General features: G+C 33.9%; 1 protein-coding gene across 4 annotated transcripts in view; it reads right to left on the bottom strand.

Annotated features, from left to right (window-relative positions):
• Prp40 (pre-mRNA processing factor 40) overlaps positions 1-23,932 on the bottom strand; it is a 219,048-nt gene that overhangs the window by 30,542 nt on the left and 164,574 nt on the right. For 3 of the 4 annotated variants that reach the window (XM_081740142.1, XM_081740143.1, XM_081740144.1), the window contains 4 exons: positions 20,417-20,611; positions 18,890-19,003; positions 11,607-11,762; positions 5,475-5,757 (listed from right to left, as the gene is read on the bottom strand). In XM_081740142.1, coding sequence (XP_081596268.1) covers positions 5,512-5,757; positions 11,607-11,762; positions 18,890-19,003; positions 20,417-20,611 — 711 coding nt within the window. In that variant the 3' untranslated portion in view covers positions 5,475-5,511. The remainder of the gene's footprint in view (positions 1-5,474; positions 5,758-11,606; positions 11,763-18,889; positions 19,004-20,416; positions 20,612-23,932) is intronic. The other variant, XM_081740145.1, reaches the window with a different exon arrangement.

Genomic DNA, 23,932 nt, shown 5'->3' with positions numbered 1-23,932 from the left:
CTTTCGACAATTCCGACGAAAATATCCGTTACATATTGGCATTTCTTAAAGGCAGTATGTAACCAAAACCAATCTGAACGTACTCTACAGGAAAGAGATTTTCTTCCATTTCCACTTCAATTCGTATATATGAACTCGAAGAACTAAACGCTTCTGGCTTTTGAAACTTCTTCATTACATTTTTTATTAGTCGATAAAGTATTGTAAAGAAATGTACTGAGAGGAGCATCAGTCTCAAGTTCAGTAAAGAAAGATTCTACTCCTGAAGCGATTTAAAACATTTCAATTTAGAAACAAATATTTCATATTCTTCAAACATACTTGATACGATCTGATAGCTCGAAGAGCTGCGAACTTCCTTATTCTTCAAGACATCTTAAATATAAACAAACGATACGGATAAATGTCAATGGCTTGCTGTGAGCAACACTATTTTCAAGCCCCCGTCTCCTTTAGCCTAACCGGCATAACCGTAAAACTCAAAATTTCATTTCATTTCATTTCACTATTTTCAAGCCAACACAGAACAAAATTTCTGGAAAATTTTCTGAGCTTCTCTAATAAGTGTACTCGGCACGGCGTGCTGCAACATTCTTAAATAAGTTATACAGAAATCTTAGAAATCTGACGAGTCTCCAATCCGTTACGAGTCAATTGTGATCTTAAACGATCCATGCGAAGTAAGTAACCCACAGTTTCGTATACCAAGTGTTAGAGTCATTTGACCAGTCTTGATATCTGACTTGAACGTATCCAGAAATTTAAAGTTTACACATTGGGTTCATTTACTAAAATTTGAATGATCTTTTATAAGTTCAAGGGTGTGAAAGCGTCTCTTTGAACGTGATTAAAAGATCAGATGCTGTAGAATGCCATGAAAATGAAGTTGTCAAATGATGCGTGCACACTTTGCCTTTATGATACTCCAGAATAGCACATTTATGTCCATGTGCTTCTTTTGAGACCATTTATTAAGACATTCATAAAAACCTACAATATAGTGATCACACTTCTTCAACAACTGAATTAGTTCACATCTAAAATAATGTGATAAACCATAAAGTGAAGCCTATGCCATTTTGCCATGCTGAAGCTGTATTTTACCGGCAATCTCACTGATTGGGAATATAAATTTCAATACTTTTACATCTTTAGCAGCAATGCGCCTTGGCGTATGTCATCACATTTTGAATACTCTATAATGATACTGCTTTTGTAATGCTATATTTTATTAAGAATCTCTGTAAACTATTTTGTTTCGTCTCTGGACTCGAACCTATTTGCATTATAGAATACATATTTGAGCACGTGCCACCAGCTACTTTAAGTTTCGTACAAATGAGATACAACTAGGATGACACTCACAAGATAGTACAAGGTACTGCCTAATTCTCTTAGCTCACAGAAGCATTAACTGTACCTGACACTGAAATGGACACGGCCATCTGCTTCTGCGTTCCACCTTTCATGTGAATTGTTACCGCTTGCCGTTTCCATCACTCAACGAAAAGATGCTTCAGCAAGTGTTGCAGCGAACAAGAAACTCTGTCACCTGGTACTTATAGAATTCATGATAAAGAATGATCTTAACAACGAAGATGTTAAGATCGTGAAACTTGACATACTTGTTATCTGCACAGGAATACTGGTTACAATGAACACCAAAACATCTCTTCACTTTCTCGATCCTGCTTTTGCAACTTGAACAACCATGCTAAACCAGCGGTGATGTTTAAAAACATTAGCAATAAATTTTACTATGCACTCTCTCCCTCCCTTTCTCGACCACCTTTCTACACAATATACTGTCATAAATAAAAGCCTGTTGTTGACGATTGTACAAAAATTTTTCTTTTGCTACGTACCAGCCTCGATCCACTCCCATCAAATCAATTTCAATTTGCTACTTTTCCCTTTAGACTCAACAGATCATTGTTACATTTCTAAGATAAAAAAATAAAAAAAAGATAAACTAAAACACGTAAACAATGAAACGCAATGGATTATGTGCTTAACATAAAATAATAAAGCGTACACATTCATTCTCTATTATTATTTATTCAATTAGACTACTATTTATTCAATTAGAATTTCTTGTAATAATATTTTTATTACTTTGTATTATCTATTAGTGGGTGTTTACAAAATTCTATTGCGGAATCCGAAAAGTAAAATCGGAAAAATTTCGGATTTCGGAAAAATCTTGAGTTTCGGAAAAATCTTGAGTTTCGGTAAAATTCCGGAATCTTTTTCCAATTCCGGAAAGTGAAATTTCCGATTCCGGAAAATTTTGGCCATCCCTAATGTCAACATTAAAACAAGAATTAACATAACGAAACTTCGTTACTTCCACAGCATATTGGATACAATTTATAACTTTACGACAATTTGAATCACAAATTCTAACCGTCCTTCTTTTTTTCCCTTTCATTTCACTGCGAATTCCTAAATAAAGACCAGTCTTTGTTACATATTTTTGGAGAGGAGTGTTCCCATGGCGGCAGGACCTCCTATCTCAGAGCAGCTATTTATGACCCTTTCCGTTGACCTAGTGCATACACCAATGTGAAAAAAGATCAGTTTAACGTCCCATGATTATGTCCTTTCGGCTAAAGTAGATGATGATTAAGGCAAGTGAATGATGATGGAAGAATTGGTGGATTGATAAAGTGGGAGTAGCCCGAAAAAACACGATGTTGTTCACCACGAACTTACTTGCCCGAGGATCAAACCAGGAACCCCACGGAACAGAGGTAAGCGCTCTACCACTGAGCCACCGTGCCCCCACACCGATTTCTAAAACACTTCCGAGATAAACTTCTTTGTGAATTAAAATACATTATAATGAAAACACAGAAGCTCCAATACCAACAACCGCATTTCAAAATCTTCTGATTTGTGTTGTAAGCTATCTTCACTTAATGCCGGAAAAGAAATTCTGATACAATCGAATCTAGTAGGTTGGAATTGTGTGTGCATCGAAAATAAATTTACCATTGCACTGTTGATCCAACTGTATTTTGTTGATGAATAACTAATATGATATTCCACTGCAAAGCAGAAAGCAAAAGATCATGCGCACAGCTGCAGAACATAAGTTTATTACACATCGTTAGTAGAAAATACAGATACGTTTCTAAGTTTGAAGTTCCCAAGTAAAACGAAGCACTCTGAATAGTCTTAAAATGTTCATTTTTCAGTCTCTTTAAAATTTAATTCTTCGCAAATCGAAATTTCCTCTCTTAGCAGAATTCCTCGTTTTCTCAAATTCTCTGTTATTTCCCAGTTTATCGCCACCTTGCTTACTACATTATCTTTATATTAGTACTTGTAACTTCCATTCTCCATTTATTACGAATAAAATGTTCTATTATATACAACAATTTTGTTCCTTATGCCCGAGCTTATTTCAGATTTAAGAGAGAGCTTATATTACACTCTGTCTCTCTTTTATGATCTTGAAATGACCATTAAAACATAAATTTTTGAAGTCTGCCGATATTATAGTTATCAAATATTTACTATTTTTTATTCTAATTCCTATACAAGCATTTAAGATAAATAAAGCTAATTACAGTTATTACTAAACAAACTTCATCAATGAAAAGTATATACAAATCTAGTCTTATGACGTACGAGACGGAATAATAAAAAGGTGAAAATCCATGACTGAGTAAAGTCCCTTATCCACTACAGCACGAACACTATTGTACTTTTTTTTATTATCGGCCTTCATCGTTCCCAAAGTAGTCCAACACTCGACTTTTATTTTTGAAATACAGTGTAAGGTTATTTTCTTACTATAAATACTTATTATAGTCTACCTTCCTGTATTCGGAATACAATAAAGAACTACTACCAAACCAAAGTTATTAATTAACGGTATCTTTAATATCTCAGTATTTTGAATACACTCATAAACATACACAAGTAAACATATATTATAATTTGACCCTCTCTTTGATTATCTACAAGCAACAAACCTAACTTAATTTTTTCATATTTTTGTAGCATCTGAAATTTTGATTTAACTCACTCTTCTTCTTCCAAAGCTAGAAGTTTTACACTTTTCGGCGCTCATCTCTAAAGATAATTTTCTTTTTCTTTTTTTTTCGGGATTTTTCTTATTTTCTTCTTATTCAATCTGATTTGATTTTTTGACGTCTTCTTCATATCTTTTGAGGGCAGAGAACTGACTCTCGGCATTTTTTCAAGCATTTTCCTAACTCATTTTAATTTCTTGACTTTCAAGATCAGTCTAAACCTTGCATACTATAATCACATACACACTTTCTTAATCACTTCAGTCAATAATGTTTACAAATGATAATAAGAAGCAAACACATTTATAATAGCATTATTTTGTTTGTTGTACGACGAGAAAGTGAAAAAATGAGTGGTAATTCGTAGAGATGAATACAAGCTCAAGGAATTCGAAAATATCTTGCGGAATATAGAAGATCAAAAAGGAAATGAATCAGTGGGTCAATGAAAAACGATACACAATGAAATCCATAATACGTACTCAACACCGAATATAATACACATAACTAAACTGAGATATTTTAAAATGAATGCGACATGTAGCTCGCATTTAAAATACATACGCAAACTGTATAATGTTAGTTGAAAAGTATGTGTAGATCATGGCGCGATGAGAGTATAATATAAAACGACAGAAAGATTATATGTAATAGAATCTAAGGGAAGTCTATAATAGAAATTCTATTCTGATAGGACTGATTTGACACAAAATATATACTGACAATCTTTTTACTTTTGCTGCGATAACTTTCTGGTTTTCTTGATCCGAAGGATTGGTTTTACTTCCACCCCTCTATTATACGTAAGATTGTGTTAATATCGCAGTATGAACACAACATAGGACATATATTAAAACGCAAAAGGACATGGGAAAACAGCGAAACAGAAAGATCAACAACAAAAACCAGAACAGCGAATAAGGATCTCCAGGAATGACAGAAATGGTAACTTGTATCTCATCTAATTGTAAATTGTCATGAATCACAAAAAATATTTTTCAAATATAAAAATGTTTCCACATATTAATCTACAAGGGAACACGATCTTATTAGCTGAGACTATACGGAATTACGATATCATGAATGTGTAAGTTCTACTGTTTCTATTTACAAATATGAAATATACTGAATGTGTATATATAATATCCAGAAAGGCATCATTAATTACAACTCGTAATTTTAAAATCGTAGGTTCCATGACATTATTTAACACGGTCGTTGGTCATATATTTTCCGTACAGTTAGTGTGACCGATTTACATTTACACACATACACACACACACACACACACAAAGTGATGAGTTAATTTATTTGAAGGCATACTTCTACGTTAGGGAAATGAAGGTTACAAACATTAAAGGATAAAGAATGGAAGGGAGGAAGAAATTAAAAGAATATAACTGTCATCACAAATGTGATCATTTTCTTTACCTGCTCCACGTGTATCACAGACGTCGACGCCTAGTGATCAATTTTCCTCTTGCAGCTGCTTCAAGAGTATCATCCGTTTTTTCTCCAGTTCATCCTCGCTTAGTTCTCCTTCCTCGACGCTGACTTCCCCAGGCTCGCATGTGCTCCCCCTTCTCCCAGGGGATCGGTGTTTGGGTGGCGGGGGTGGAGGGGAACTGGAGCGGTGTCTGCTGGGGCTCCTGTGCTTTCGTTTTTTACTCTTCTTGTATTCTTTTTCCGAGTCGTCCGAGAATGAAGCTGAGGGCTGTAACAGGCATTGGAGGGAAAAAGGGAAACCACCCACTTGGTTAACCAAAGGTTTTAAAAGCATCATCATCATCCATGAAAATTAGTAAAAAGAAAAAACCGTCCACATGTTGGACAAATGAAAATAAAAAAAAAAAAAAATTAAAAAGCATAACACAACAGTATGGTTACCGAAACAACCCTCTACTGGTGTACTAGTTCAGACTGGCAGCAAAATAAGTACTCTGATTTGTCTATTCATTTTATAATAAACACATATCTGTCATCAAAAGTTTGCTGCTATAATGAACTTGCATAATCCAAACTTTACAATTTCAGTATTTTTTCCCTTTTAACTAACAACTTTCCAAACAAATTATAAATTTTTAAAAATATTATATATGTACAACTACACGCAAATTCTAATCAATATATATATCTAGGTCCAAACTGTTATGTCGCGAAAAGTTATTGCAAAAAGCAAGTAAAAGAAAAAACTTGACGCCATTTTGTCTTGTACAGGAACTGTGAGAAATTGTGATTCACATCTCCTTTTACACTGCATACATTAATATACAAGTAATAAATAATATGAAAAGCAGCTAAACGTACACGCAAACGTTAAGAACTTTCTTAAAAGTGAAATGAGGCGGAAACATTACACAAATTAAGGACTTCAGTAGCTGCAATTGAAAAAATAAAATGAAAGGTATACCATTGATATTATCTTTTTTCTTTGTCATGTTACACATTCACACACAGACTCGTACATTTTGAAGGAAGGAATACAGAGAAAAGTTAACAAAAATGTGTATAATTTTGTGCTACTTGCAAACAATGGAACAAAAATGGTAATACTTAAGATTATTCTCTTAGAAATGAGGATATCTTCTGTGTTCCTTCTGTTCTCTGCCACAACCCTTATGAATTATTGAGACTAAAATATGCATATTTGATAAGTGTGAGTATGATTAATTCGTAGTTACGACAATTTTTACAAATTAAGCGACGCCTACAGGGAAAATGGAAAAAGTGTATTTTCTAAATATATCGATTTAATTGTCCTATATATATATATATATATATATATATATATATATATAAATTTTCTGAAGGATTACACGTCAAATACTGTAGAAAAAGTCGTCCAATATAATGCATTTATAGGATTATTCGAAAAGAATTATGAAAAACTAAACCGTAATTATGTAGTACCGAAACGACATTCAAAAGAAAAATTGGTCGGATAGAAAAAAGGCAGACTGTAATATTTACAGTCTGTGTTTGTAGTTTACGTCAAAGCGTATTTGCATTGTGTGAACAGTTAGAAATACAAATGGTGACCATGAAGGTAGAGCGTGCGTATAGTATGATGGAATTTGAACTAGCATGGTTTATCGTAACAGTGTCCAGATATTTTCGTACGAAATTCACGTAACAAGCACCATATAGGAACTGTATTTTATGCTGCGCGCAGAAGTTTAAATCCACGGGATGTTTGTGCTTCATGAAAAGTCTTGGTCGACCAGAAACATCGAGGGAGACAGTGGATAGAATCTGTGCTGCACTTGAAAAGAGTCGAAGAAAATCGACAACCCGGACTAGCAGAGAATTGAATATCACAAATCACTGTATAGCATATTGAAATTGTGTGCCATAAAGCACAGGAACTGGAAGATTTGAGGCAACATCCCTACCGAAATGGAACAGATAATCGAGGATACTTTGGGACGCGTCTGGCAAGAACTTGATGCCTGCCGTTTTACTTAGGATGCTCATATTCAAGATTCGTAAAGCCCACAAAAACTTACAACCTTTCTTTTTTTTGGATCAATTTTGCTGTTGTATGTCGTTTTAATCAAAATAAATACACTTTAATTTTGTACTTTTTTTTTTTTTTTTTAATAATCTGTACTTCTACCTCAATAACTGCATGAGAAACGGGACTAATGGAGTACGAACGCAATCGCTGCTGCCACTGTTTATCTCTCAATGAAAGAAAAGTTCTACATCAACTATTAATTTGAGGTACAAGTAATTGCAGAGTATCATCAATAAATTATTTATTAATTTATTAATGAGAGAAGACATCCAAATTCCTCGCTCGTTTTCTCACTTTCCTCCCAGTTTATTCTATGAAACATTCAATATATATATATATATATATTCATTAAAACTTGATTTAGATATATGCTTGTTTCATAATTCTCCGTCTAGTTTTCTGTAATTACAACAGTACCTTTACTCTGTCAATAATCTAAATTTCTTTCTCCACTCAACAAAACTGAGAACTTCAGCCCAGCTGGTGTCTCATTCTCAACTAGGAGTTTTAATTTTATTTAATTTTATTTATTTATTTATTTATTTTTTTTTTCGAAATTAATTCTGAATCGTTACTTACTAGCTTCACGATAGGTCTGAGTACCAAGTACTTTTAAACTAATTCCTTCATTCCACCTTTACAAAGGTTTCAACGTATTTTTAATGGCTCATGACACTTTATTCAAAACGTGTCTATGCTAAAGCAAAATAATACGCGATTGTAAAAACAGAAAGTCAATAAATGAGACCCATTAATGGAATTACGAGGATATATAAATGAAATTTCATAATCTTTCTTTTATAGTTATTCTTTTTTAAGTACGAGGATTGTTACGAAAGTTCTAAGCCTACCTATGAACGGAGCAGCAGAGAGTTTATGGATGGTGTTACTTTCCAATATAACCCCCTGACAAATCACGCATTTTGCCCATCGATGTCAAGTGCGTTAATGCTGCTGGTAAAAACTGATTTGTCGAAAGCGTGTAAAATTTCATCTGCGACATGCATGATACCATCATCAGTGTCAAAATTAACACCTTCCAACTTCTTTTTAAGCTTTGGAAAGAGATGAAAGTCTGAAAGTGCCGAATCAGGCGAATAAGGTAGATGAGAACCAATCTGTAGCCGCAATCGTGAATTGCTGCCATTGCAATGACTGATTTATGGCTAAAGACATTGTCTTGATGGAGAAGCACACCTGCTGTCAGTTTCTCACGACGCTTCTGCCCAATATTATCACGTAGCTATCGTAGAAGATCTGCATGGTACTCTCCAGTCACTGTTTGCTCCTTTGGAAGATAATTCACCGTCACTATCCCTTCCAAATCCCTGAAAACTGTAGCCACCACTTTTCCAGCTTAGGGCACTGACTTGGCCTTGTTTGGAGGGAGGGGGAATGAGGGGTGTTTCTATTGCTTGGAAATTTGTTTGGACTCTGATTAGTAATGGTGGAACCAGGTCTCATTTACTGTTATGAAAAGAGGATTTGTTCGGAAGAGATGAAGACTGCTCATGAGATGTGGGTCTCGTGAGCTTTTGATCAGGTGTCAAAAGGTTTGGCAACCATTTCGCGGAAATCTTGCTCATTCCCAGATGCTCGGTGATAATTCGGTCAACGCTTGCAGTAGATCAGTCCACTGTCTCGCCAATCTATCTCATGTTCATTCGCCGATTATTCATGATGATTTCATGCACTTTGTCAATGTACTCCTGATCAGGTGTCATTTTCAATGAAGTTTCTCCTCTTAAATTCGGCTGCCCATTTCTTCACTGCGGCATACGAAGGGACACTACTATCCAAAGTAGCAACCGGCAAATACAACTTAAACTATTACATGTCTAGTTCTAATATTTCTCGGTTAGACTTAGAATTTATGTAACGACTCTCGTATGTCATGCAAACACTATGGTGTTGGTACGAAATATATCCAGTAGATCACGTGGAGTATCGAATATTGTGAAAACTACATTCATTAATAATGTCATTTGTTAAGAAAACTTAAATAAATGAATTACTATGTAGCAATATATTTTAAGAGAATTTATATTTACCAATTCCTCCATAAACAAATTCAATGTAACATCATTTACTAATACTAAATTCCGAATTCAAATTTATCTTCTCGGAAATATCCGAGATAAGTAGCATAGATCTCCATTTAAGAAAGTTAAATGAAGTTATGTTGCATGTCATATTTAACGTGCATTCAGAATACAAACTGACAATGCATCTTTTACATTTTTTGAAATACATTCGAAGAAACAGGCCTCAACATTTAATAAAAAGGGATTTTAAGTGAGGCACAAGAGATTATTGTGGGATAAGCGGAAATATTAACGTTAATTTAATTTTCTACATACTTAAGAAACACTGTCCACTTACAACAGGAAATGAAAACCATTACATAGTTAAAGATGACACCTTTACTTTTGGCGCTCGGATTTTTCAAAATATAGAACTTTCTGATTTTAACTAAAGTGGTTGGATACAACTAAAAACTACACCAAGAGATTCACGGAAGACTATATAGTAAGAGAACCATTTTCTCCCCACAACCATGCATAAAGGCCTAATTAAGATACAAAATTGTGTACTTAAGCTATTAAATGATTTAATCCTATTATCTTGTTTCTTTAATTATATATAGGGTGTTTCAAAACAACACCGACAACGTTTGGAAGGTGATTCCTGACACCAAGATAAGACAAAAAGTATAGACCAACCAGAGTGCACAAATGCTTCCTTTCGGAGTTACAGGCTGCCGAAAACAGGAAAAACTGAACTTTAAAGATCCATAGCTCCAAAGCTATGAGACCTACCATAGTCAGGTCAAGACTTCACTTAGAACTAGTATGTGCCCTATCCAAATATCTAAGTTTCAGAATCCTGTGGTACTTCTGCAACAATTTTTATAGAGGTAGTTGTTGAGTACTTCCAATTAAATAAGCGTAGTCAAACTGCCTGTATAAAAATTGTTGCGTGACTACCTTAGGGTTCTGAAACATGCATTTTTGGATAGGACACGTATTAGTTCCTAAGTGAAGTCTTGATTCGACTACGGTAGATCTCGTAGCTTTGGAGCTATGGACCTTTAAAGTTCGCTTTTTCATGTTTTGGGTAGCCTATAACTCCGAAAGGAAGCATTTATGCATCCAGGTTGGTCTGTACTTTTTGTCTTATCTTGGTGTCAGGAATCACCTCCCAAACGTTGTCGGTGTTGTTTTGAAACACCCTGTATACAAAATCAGACACTTCAAAGCATGTGTTCACTCTCCAGCACAGATATTATTAAGTATATCTTAGATTCAAAGTAGTTCAAAGAATGATACTTATTGCCATTCGCACTTACTTTGTGTACTAATTTCAAACCTGGAAGAATTTATCTACCGAGTGAGTCAATGATTTTAGGATAGAGCGAGTGTGTGATTTTCAGATGAAAGAATGTATGAAGAAATAATCTCTAGCTAAAAAGTAGAAAACCAAAATACGATTCTTATCTCTCTGTAGTTTTTAGTTGTAGACTTTTCAACTTTTAAGTAAATTACTTAAAACTTTATTTTATTCTTCTACATAAAGACCACACATTCAGCTCTACCTAAAACAAATAATTCATTGAATAGATTAATATGGATAATGTTTCAGTAAAAAGGCATAAAAGATACAGGAAGTAAGAAAAGCAATATGTCTTGTCCCTTGCATACTTGTACAAATGTTAGATATGCTCTAGATGCAATATATTTGCTCCAATATAGTATTTTAATAGCTGTCACTGTCTTGTTACAGTAAAAAGTTGGTTATAATTTGGTTGTTGAAATCCTCTATCATTTGAAAATTGTTAAGAATGTTTTCCAGTGATATTCCTGAACAATCAAACATGACATAATGAAATCGATCTCGAAATTTCTGTATTTTATATTCACAAATAATAACCACCTGTTTCAATGCACATTAAATATATATATATATATATATTAGTTCGACGTGGCAGAGTTTCACTAACTTAAAGTACAAAATCTGTCTACTACTTCACATTGCAATTAACTTACAGATCTACTTCTGGCTCTTTTCTTCTTAGTTTTCTTTCTCCGAGACTTTCTCGATGAATAATCGCTACTAGAAGAATCTGAGAAACTATCGCTGTGTGATCGAGAACGCCTCTTCTTCTTACTATGTGATCGATGATCATCGTCTGAGTCAGAGATCTAAAGAACAACACAATCTCAAATACTAAAACAATTCACAGTTTTCTAGCACACAAAAATGTGGTACTAATTTTATATTACGATGCAGTATGAGGTCGATAATTGGCTTCAGAATTAAACCTTCATGTAATCTTAGCTTAAATTATAATTAGAAATACGCAAAATAATATATGAAATAAAAATGTACTTAGTTGTTTATACAAATGATCATATTCATATATATATAGTATACATATATGGTAGCTTTAAATACACACGCTGTCTTACTTCCTTTCCTATTGTTATTGCTGTTCTTGAATGTTAGTGATTCCAGACTAAACTGACCTCGTAGACTGTATCTGGAAGTTTGTTAATTAAATTAATTAATTAATTTATTTATTTATTAATTAATTTTCCGGATATTCCAAAACAGGCAGATATTTTAGGAGCCAACAATTCCGAGGTTATAAGCTGTATCCATAAATTTGTGGTGTGATCTTTGCGATATTCACAACTATTTAAAAAAAAAAATGGTATTTGGAGCTTTTCCTTGTTAATTTGATGGTATATAACAAAGAGTCGAGAGCGTGATAGGGAATTAGTTTCTTTTGACCTCCTATGAAGTTAGTTGGAATAACAAACAGGAGAAACGTCTTAGAGATATTCACACCTAAAATACTGAGACCTCTCACCTACGTATTTTTAAAAATATTGTTACTTGTTATAGTATTTGAAATTCGAAGTTAGAAAGAAAGGCTTCATGCAATCTATTATAATATTGGGAAGTAGAAGACTTCACTAAGCATTGTTTACTGAAATATCACGATAAACACAATGATCTTTTTTATTGGTCTGAAATTTATAGATGCAGTTTATATCTTTGGAATTGTAAATTTCTTTAATTATTTGTAAAAATGAAAACGTGAAATCTGATCTCATTTCCGAGTTCAACAACATACATCAAATTATAAAAATAACCTTAGAAAAGGAATCCAAAAATGGCCTTAATTTTCTGGACATCCACATACAACAGAACAATAACAAATTTTGCACTTTAACATACAAAAAAAAAAAAAAAAAAAAAAATGTTCCGATTACTTTGTAAAATTATGATTCTACACACTCACACATCACAAAAGCTAATATTTGGAAGAATTTCTTCTTAAGAACAAAAAGATCTTCAAAGGCATAATCATAACCTATTTGTTTTAGGAAAGGAAGGAAAAATATATTCCTACCTGCATACGAATATCACACCAGGACAGGTGAAAACGTTAAAAATGACAAAGAATGGGATTTATTACCCCTTTGGCCAAGGATTTCCGAAAGAATAAAGAAAATAGGCAACATCTATGCCATTGATTTTTCGGTGAAATCTGGACTAAGCTTTGAAAATCCCTTGACAGCCTACAAGAATTACTACAGAGACAAATTGACGTCCCCACGAATTTACAATGCGTATGATTTGTAATAAGCCCTACACGGGAAAACATCTCTTTGGCTAAACGAAACATGCCTACAAGCGTCAAAGAACACATAGACGCAACAGAATAGCCACCCACTTCACGCTTATAAGGCATCTATAGGAGTCAAGACAGAAAATTGGAAAAGTGAAGTGGTATATTCTTGCTCCAACAACATTAAAAGGAACGCTTCCCAATTACTTTTCATTAGAACAAGAAGTCCAAAACTCAATTTAGGTAGAGGGAACTTGATCGTAGGTGGACAACAACAACAACAACAACAACAACAACAACAACAATAATAATAATAATAATAATAATAATAATAATAATAATAATAATAATAATAATAATAATAATAATAAGAAGAAGAAGAAGAAGAAGAAGAAGAAGAAGAAGAAGAGGAAGAACAGCAACAACAACAACAACGGGGAAAAATTAAGATAGAGTTTATTAACTTTACTGGTTCATATTGAAGGATTTTTAGATTATGTAAAACTGAAGACTTATCAATTTTCAACTTGATATAAATTTTGATCTAGTTATAGTGATTCACACATGAAATTAAGTGTCATCTGTGCATTCTCTAGTCGAGATTCTGAAACTAATAATAAGGTAATTATTTTAATGGATACAAATAAAGAATTTGTATAAATAGCTGCAAATACATTAAATTACAATTAAATACGGAGTAAAAGTACACACGAAAACCAGTGGCAAGTGATCAAGTTACCAAAGAACATGAAATAACATGAGAGCAAAACCGTCATAAAGCTTGTTTTTCTTGGAATTGTTTGTGTTAAAAGCGTAACACGTGATCTGTGAAACTGGTTTGGTCCGGAAATATTTTAGGCTCATTTTCTTTATAGGACAAATAAAGCAGTTTATAACATAGGGATTTCAACCTGCAAGAGATAAGAAGCGGTTGCGAATATGATTCCAGCACGAGTTGAAATATCAACATAAACTAAAAAGAAGAGGACCAACAGTATAAAGGTAAGTAGACTGTATATACACTAGAGTCATATTTACTATTGTCAATTTGAAGACAAAAACTATAAGCAAATTGAAAATTTGGCGATGAGCAGTCCCCTTTCTCCGTTACAAGCTAACGTAGTCAGGAATTATTACGAAACAAAAATGCTTAACTCTCTTTATTAAGCTCACATCCACTCTCTTGAATTTTTGTGAAGAACTTAAACACAATGAAGAATTCTAAAATTTAGGAAGTAAGCCAGATAATATCTGCAAATGCTATTACATGAACGAATACTTGATTTCAAGATCTTCCGTATTGTAAGGATTCCCACCTTATTTTATTTTGATGCAGAAGCAGATGTTGTAAATTACTATTCAGAAAATAAAAATTGGAAACGCTTGTTAATGAAGTGAAGAGAATGTGGTTACTCAAGAGCCCCGCCCTGTTGCACAGTCAGTAGAAATGCTGGGTTAGGATGGAAACAGTGGGTGAGTCAAAATCTGACACGGGATAGGGAATTGCGTCGGGAGTAGTTTTAACTCTGCGTTACCTTTCTATGGAAAAATTAGATATGATTTACAAAATTTAATTGCTTTGAAATACACCACCATTACGCAGAATGTCAATGTGTATTTGAATAAAAGTAGGTGGGCCACAAAATACTTTTCAATATTTAATGTGGGTAGCGGTAACAAGTTTGAGAACCACTGCCGTATCCTGAAGTCGCTAGAGACGCCCTGGAAGCTGTCATGAGCTAAAGGGTTCCAGTGCAAAAGTATTTCCCTTCCTTCACCTTTACTTGTGATAAGAAAAGCTCTCTGATATATTCTCTTTGCACACACAAAGAAAGTTTTGTAATAATTTATAAAATAAATTGATGAAGTAACAAATCCCGGACTATTATTGTCTCTACCGAATAGACATAATGGTATAATAGTATAATAGCATAATAGTATAATGCAGTGTTTCTCAAAGTGTGGGTCGCGGGCCGTTTTTGGTGGGTCGCCAGAAGTTTATCCTTTTAATTATGAAAATTTTGTTTTGATGCAGAAACAGATGTTGTAAATTACTATTCAGAAAATAAAAATTGGAAACACTTGTTAATGAAGTGAAGAGAATGTGGTTACTCAAGAGCCCCGCCCTGTTGTACAGTCAGTAGAAATGCTGGGTTAGGATGGAAAGAGTGGGTGAGTCAAAATCTGACACAGGATAGGGAATTGCGTCGGAAGTAGTTTTAACTCTGCGTTACTTTTCTATGGAAAAATTAGATATGATTTACAAAATTTAATTGCTTTGAAATACACCACCATTACGCAGAATGTTAATGTGTATTTGAATAAAAGTAGGTGGGCCACAAAATACTTTTTAATATTTAATGTGGGTCGCGGTAACAACAAGTTTGAGAGCCACTGGCATAGTGTAAAAATGTGGGTGTTCACTAGCTATGACGTGATCAACTGAGCACCTGAATTTTTAGTCTATAAGAAAAATCTGGAAGCAGTTACTATTTTATTTTCTAGCAATTTGTAGATACTACCTGCCTTACGATCTATATACCTCATATTTTTCATTGTTTTAAAGTTATGCACTACATTAAGAAAAGTAGGAGTGAGCTTAACGAGGAGCCTTAAGAAAGAAGATCTTAAGCATGGAAATATTATAAGTATGTAGATGACTTATTGCTTATTTACAGAGAGGATAAGAACTTGAATATTTGACTAGAGGAATTAAAGAACATACAGCACAAAACAGAATCCACTATGGAACTTGAGAAGGATAACCAATTTCATAGATATTACTACGAAGGCAGATCGGAAAGTAATGCACAATTTTTTTTCTCCCTAGGTACTGCAGATAGAATGGTAAAATTGCACGACGAGAGAGTTTGTTCTCCTGTGCAGCTCTAGCGAGAGAAGCCTGAACTACGAAACAAACATGACGCGCATGTTACTGTCGTCCAGGTGTGAAGAGCAGCGAAGTGTGGTTAATTTTTGTAGGCCAAAGGGTATAAATCGAGTGAAATTCACAGGGACATGCGTGGCGTGTATGGGGGCGATTGTATGCACCGTAGCAATGTCTCGAGGTGGTGTGCATTCTTTTTGAAAAGGGTCGTGAGAACCTTAGTGATGCGTCACGCTCCAGGCGGCCGGAAACAGCTTCAACACCGCAGAATATCCACGCTATTGAGGCAGCAATTTTTGAACGAGTGGTGTGGACCTAGCACCATCGAACTTTCCTCTCTTTTGTCCCATGAAGAAATTGCTGTCCGGTCAACACTTTGCGACAGATGCGGAAGTGAAATCAGCAGTCCGCGGATGGCTATACTCCAACAAAACGGACTTCTACGAACAGGGCATCTTCAAACTGGTACCACGCTGGAAGAAATGTGTTGAGAAACTTGGTCATTATGTAGAAAAGTAAGTTAAAGATGTAAGTTCATTTGTGCTTTGTTTGATTTTGGTACATATTACACTTTTTTGAAAAAAAAATATTGTGCGTTACTTTCCGATCTGCCCTTGTATTTCTACAAAAGGAAACAAATTCCATACATAAATTTACAGGAAAACGAAATGCCTCTAATGTTTATGTTCACAATAAATCTGTTCAGCCGTTTAACATTAAAGCAAATATGTGGATTAACTTGTTCTTTACAGTATACAGACGAGTTTCTTTAGAAGAAAAATCTGAACAGCAATTAAAACTAGTTTACAATTTAAGTCTCCGTAATGGTAATTCTAAAGTAACATTAGAAAATAGAAACCACAGGAGTTACAAATTTAAAAACAACTCAATAACAGCATCATGATAGTTCAATGAAATGGATTTCTTTCTTATTGTGGCCTAAGTTTTCATATAGATTGCTGAAAGTTGCAAACAAGTGTTTTCAATGTAGCGCTTAAATCACCGCTGAAATTAGAAAATAACTTTACAGGATATAAGAATTATTATTTGAATCACTTTAGCTCTTCAGGCACGTATTTAATGCAAACACACTTATGTCGGAATAAGATAAAGATACGTATTAACGAGGATTATAGAATAATGTAAGAGACACTAAGGACCAAGATCTTGCAATATCAGGATTATTTAAACATTTGTATACAAGACCTCCTCACACATCAAACACTCCATTTACGTTGTACTCCGAGGCCAGCAGAGTTTACTGACTTATTGAATAACATGTGAAATGTCCATACCATAAATGCATGTACTGGCCCGCGATAATACACTAAGTGTGATTAAAATGTATCTATACAGCTTAAAGTGTGAAGAAGTTGTTAAGTCAAATATTGGTGAGAAGATATTGATGAAGTATTATGTGAATATCGACACGATTTACTACTCATAAGGTTACGTCCAATCTGTTAAAGATATCAGCATCGCATGAGTTATTGCAATTGTAAGGGTTCTAAAAATAAAACTACGCAAAGGTACATAGGATTTATTTATTTTTTTATTATGAATAATTTTTTTTTTAATTTTTTTTATTTGCAAATATTTATTTTCATTTTTTGTTTAAAATATTTAATCAACTATTACCAGCAACTGAATAAATAGTTTCACATAAAACATAACAATATATTAATTTATTATATTTATATATGCTTTATAAAAAGATTCATTTCACATGGCTTTCGAGAAAAAATAACAATTATGGATAATCTCAATATTGTTTTTGGTATAGCAGCAATAGCATGCTGAACATCAAGTGCGGCCTTTTGCCCCGCTTTACTCTACTAGAGAAGAAATATCTCCTCCAGTTCCCTTCCAGGCGGCAACGTACCAAGAACTGACGAAACGTTGCCACATTGGAATGAATAAAATTAATTCGATTTTTAAATGGAAACTAGTCAGACTTTTCCGATTGTATTCAGTCATGATCCAGAAGATAAATATTCCTGAAAATGCGTCTTACATGACTCATATTGCTATTTCGAAATGTTAAGTAGAGACCGATATAAGTCTTCACAAAATATTGCTCTGAAAAACTAGCAAACACTCATGCCGTGCGCCACAGACTGTACTGGTTAGAAGCCATTTGCTTATGGAAAGGGAGACGAAGAAACTAATCGCATACAATTACGCAATTAGTGACACCACGAAGAAGCCATATATATATATATATATATATATATAAAGAGTTCGTCCACTGCTGTGACTGAAACCAAGCGACTAGAAGCTGGTTTATGCAAAGCAATCTAATACCCGATTATTCTTCTAATTATTACTACTTATTTCTTACCATAGTATGATTAGCTGTCTTTCTTAACTGATAGAAATAACGTCTTCATTAAACTATAATCGTTCATTCATTCATTCACTATTTTTGGATGAAGACATCCGCAATTGACCATAAATATGTGCATCTACTGAAGAAAAATACACAACTAGTTTCATGCGCCTTGGTGTAGGTATTAGTTCCACTGTTTCTGTAATGCTCGTGAACAAATAACTCTAGCATCGAACCGGAAACAATTCCAGTGTGACAAAAATTAAATCTTTGGATTGGATTTTTCAAGCATTAACTTTTCGAACTTAGATCTTTTTTGTGATACTAATGGTTTCAGTAACTATTCTTTGATTATCTTAAAACATACCGAAATTAAAGAAGTATTAGGGTTATAATGACTTGCTACATTCTATTTTTAACAACTTAAATAAACACAAACAAATATTTTAAATCTAGAACAAAACAGATTACTTACTGATCTGGAATGCGATTCCGATCTTGATCTTTTCTTCTGTTTCTTGTTCTTCTTCGCCTTCTTTGACCTTGAATGATGATGGCTACATGACTCCTCCAAGTCATGTTGATATTCCTAAAGTGCGAAAAATGCAGATGTCAGCATAAAAAATTACGTATTTTTGTACATGTGAAATCCCACCAAAGAAGTGTATATATATATAAACAACGAAATTCTCAGTATCATACCATACAATATTCACAACATATAACTGAGCGACCATTGTTCAAAAACTGATAATCCCTAATGTATAAATTGCATGTTTCAAATGACTACGGTTGACTTCATAGTAATATGGGCTCCGCTTCATTTTAATCGATGCTGGTTGACTGATGGATATCACATGATGAGTCTGATTGAAGTCACGTGGTTTTAGGCCCCGCCCCCGCGGCAAATTTAAAATTAGTTTTGCCTAGTAGGGTCCCGAGGTATCACAGTAACGTGGAAGTTTTGAATTTGGGGGTATGGCCACTCGTCCAGGGTCATGGTCTACATGTACAAGTAAGTAGGAGCACCCTCTAAATTTGTGGTTTGTTTCTTTTCATGAGTAAAAAATTGCTAAAAATGTATTTGATAGGCTACTGACTTAATTTAACTTCTGAGTTTTCATTACAACATATGGTTTTCTGGATAAATATATGATTTCATTTTCTTTCATAAGATATGAGTACGTTGTGGGATATATAAAATTAACCCTGTCCCCTGTGGTCACGTGGTATTACGTCATTGACGCGGACGTTTTGAATTAGAGGCCATGGTCCCTAGTTTTGTCCCAAGTCTCTGAGCCTGGGAGTCATAGTCGTACTCTTGGCTGATGTATTATGAGGTCCTCGTTCTCTTGGACGGTGTTTATGGGACTTGTGTACATATCACAGGGCTTTGGCATAGATCTCTGAAAGTTAGGTGATCCTATTTGTTCCCTAACTTTCTCAATGCTTCAAATTAGGGTTTTTGATCTAATGTGTTTTCTACGATGAGACTTTATTACAACATGTGATCTTATGGTTAGGTATATGAGTTTATTTTCTTTATAGGACATGAGTAATGAATACCTTGAAACTTCCCTCTTAAATTTCAGGATACATCTAGTTTTGGGATGAAAAGGTCAAGATTTTTTTCTCTTCTTTCTTCAAAAAGGTCTTATTCCAGGGTCATGTTCCAGAACTAACACCTCTAAATTTAGACATCTGATCACCTTTTACTCCATTGAATTGGTATAAAATTTCCTCAAAAATAGAAAATTGGTAGTCTTCTATTCTCTGAGGTATGAATAAATTCGATACGGTGTATGACAATGAAAAGATGTCTAGGAGGATTATGAACTTGGCCTTTTCGACGTTAAAGATCATGGTTATATCTTTTGGTTATGATTAATGTACGAAAACCTTGAGTTTGATTCCCGGTGCGAGATTATATGGTTTCTGTATTGAGTTAAATTCTTGTGGTATTTAGATTTACGTATCAGATAAGAAATACGGTAAAACTAACCTTAAAAAGTCTAATACGTTCTGACTCTAATGTTATTGCTTCAAAAGCAGGTTCATTTTCCAGCTTAAGTCTAGTAACATCCCATGTAGTTTGATAATCAATTTCATTATTTTTAAGTAAAGACTTAAATGCTGATTCCATTTTCCTTTGTCTTCTTGCTTCTTCCTTCAACCTTTCTTTCTCTCTCGCTTCCGCCTGAAATATAAAAAAAGAAACAACAATCACGGTTATACAAGAAGATACGAATATCACGTTGTTTCTGAAAATATCATTTTACATTTGCAATTTAAGTGGATATAACACATTTTCTGTAATAATTGAAATGAGTATATTTATCAAAGCTCTTTCTAGTAATCTTGTTTTCTATATTATTTCAAGAGCTATGAAGCTTTCTTCTTCAGTCAACGCACGAAAAACAAAAATTTATGTCGATGAATTCGCATTGCTAAGGATCTATTTTTCGACTGACAATGACAAACTGCAACGTGTTATATTAAAGATAGTTGAGAACAGTTTGGCCGACTGTATTTTTGCGATATTTAAAGTTTATGTATTATAAACTGAAAATCATCCAATATGTACAATATTCACCGAATGGATTAATTTTTCCAACTACCGAATAGACTGGATTTTTCCAATGTCATTTGCGAAAAGTATCATGAAGATTGATGTTACTTATCTGTTAAGTTTCCTTTGGGAAGGTCAAATGAGTTTGAATCCTATCCATACAGACCAAGAGACTTTCTAGAATTTCTCAGTCATGCCAAGTGAATGCTGGAATTTTATTGAATAAAAGCTCTGGACGATTAATTCTACATTCTTGTTTCTAGGAAGTGTATTCGTAATGCAACAGCGTTTAGTTCTTACAATTAGATTTAGCCTATCAATGAGACATAAGGTATTATATAATGGTTACCTATGACACATTCATCAGTGATTGTTTGCTACAACACAAGTATAGGGAAAGTCAAGTGCTTATATTTTTGTACCATTTCCTTCTTGCATAGAATCGGCTAAGCGCTGTTGACTCGGAGTGGAATCGCGCTACACTTCTGATAAATTTTCTCCCTGTAGAGTTGAGGAAGATTTTTTTCTTCCTCTCTTAACCAAGAAAAAAAAATTCTTTATCAATTCACAATCATCATTTTTGCAGGGAAGAAGAATTTGCAATGTAATGTAAGAATGTAATTGAACTTCTTTGTGACTATATGATTAGCGTCCTTGCCTTTGGCGCGGGAGAGCCTGGTTCGATTCGCGGTGGGAGTAAATGAGGTCCGGATTCAATGTTATGCTGTAGGTGCACTTTCATAACCTTGGTGCTGAATGGGAAGCTAAACTTCAAATTGAACAATCAATAATGCCATTTTCTAGTAATGTAAATTTAGAAGAAGACGCCCTGATGATGACGAGAAAACGTCACTGAAACAGTTTTCGGATGGTTTGTTTACACAAATGCTTTACATAAGCGTTGGAGTAATATTATTATTAACATTAAATTGGTTTAAAACACACTTCATTCAGAAGTTCCCTATATTATAATTATTTTCTCTAGTACTATTGAAAACATATTTAAACTGCATGATTTGCAGCTTTGCAATCGCTGAAGAACTGGATTCTTCAAACAATCGGTAATTAGATACAAGCAATACAAGGCGGCGATAATTCGGGGTCGGGAGCCGTTATGCGGAAGATGTCTCCCATAACAGTATGTAATAGAACTTAGGGAACATACCTAGGCAGTCTATAGCCTAACTTCGTAATCGCAATACACAAAATACTGCAAAATACTACAGTTACTTTGTCGGTTCTAAACTTACTGCATAACCAAATGGATTGTTTAAAAAGAAATGTAAACAGTAATGATCAGCTAAATTTCTCACTGTATCGCTGTAATATAAACATTGAATGCATTGAATACTGTCGTTCTTTTACTCAACAAAAAATAATTACTAATTTTACAGAAGCTGTCTGTTCTGATAATTACAGAAAACAGGAGATAAATTATGAAAGAATATAAAAATCTTAATTTCTTTAGTTCGTGAAAAGACAATGCTTTCTAAACTCATTTATCAGGCAATAATAAAAGAACGAATGAAATACTTTATTTTAAAATTCGAACGGATCTTCTATCGTGACAAGGACATACTTATTTTGAAAGTGCTCCATAAATTCAGAAAACTTGAAAGACTTCCTGACTTCAACTGATCCCAAGAATTTGTTACTCTAATCTACTAACAATACGAATTGATGTATCAAGGTGTCATTTATCTTGTGTCTCCATCCTTGAATAATTGATTTTAAATTTTTCTGAGGTACAATATTTTGACTGATGACTTTGGTCGTTAAAAAAGTCGGCTACTGAATAATAAATTCAATCTAAACAAAATATGATTTATTATTATTATTATTATTATTTTTTTTTTTTTTTTTTGTAACAAATAGTATAGTGGAAACAAGTGGAATATATTACCCTCTCACGAGATACCAATTTTCACAACCCTATCCACAGCTCAAGATAGGGCAAAAGAAAAAAAAAATTACTTGCACAACAGCCTCCAGGCCCATCCTTCAGAAATAGTCGGGTCCTGGTTAGCTAGTATGCTCGATTGTTGTAAGTTGAAGTAATGATCCCCGCTGCTTCCACCTACCTTTTTTATTTCAAAGTTTATCTCGTCATTTAGTTTTTATCTTGTTAAAATTCACTTTAAGATTTATTTATCTAAAGATTGGGTGTTAGCATGCGGGGTCAGGTTTACTTCAGATCAAATCTAGCTTTTGTTTATTGCTACTTAATGTTTCTTTAAACGTTGTCTTTAGTCATCTAATATCTTTAAAATGTTTTAAATATTTAGTGCTCTCAGTGTTTTTTTTTTTTTTTTTTTTTCGTGTGTAAGTCTATATACAGTGTTTTTTTCCTCACACAACACCAAAAAGAACCACCAGAAGGACAAAGGAAAACCTTGTAAAAAATGACACTATGACCACGATGACTGTTGGTTCGATCCTGGTGGGGAACTGTCACATACCCGCCAGGAAGGACGAAGGAGAAATTTTGTCATTAAGTGTTTGAACCATTTTTAAGATAGTAGATAACTAAAGACTACGTTTAAAGAAAGATCGAGACAAACATTTGAAACGCCCTTGTAACTTTAATACATAAAATTAGATAAAATTTCGTGACATTCAAATATAAATATGGGTCACTGTTTGACATATTCTGAAATACCATACGATTCAGAGTGTTGCCAACCTAACATAAAGATGTATTTTTTGTTTGCGGTACCGCATTAGGTTACTACATATTTCAAATTCACATGTTAAACGAAAATTTGCGAAACCCCGTTTATTAATCAATGTTACAAACTTACGACGCAACAGTATGAAACATCCAAATTTTGAAGACTTCTACTATAATAATAACGCATGTGAAACAGATGTGTCAATGCACATCGGTTGCGCCTTAGTACAGAATATTATGATCACTGCTTAAAATGATGTAACTGTGAGAAATTGTTC

This window comes from Thermobia domestica, chromosome 15 (assembly GCF_964235325.1).
Source record: "Thermobia domestica chromosome 15, izTheDome1.hap1.1, whole genome shotgun sequence".
In the NCBI taxonomy this organism is placed as follows: Eukaryota; Metazoa; Arthropoda; class Insecta; order Zygentoma; family Lepismatidae; genus Thermobia; species Thermobia domestica.
Note: the sequence above shows the minus strand (reverse complement) of the source record. Positions and strands in the feature narration are given on the sequence as shown.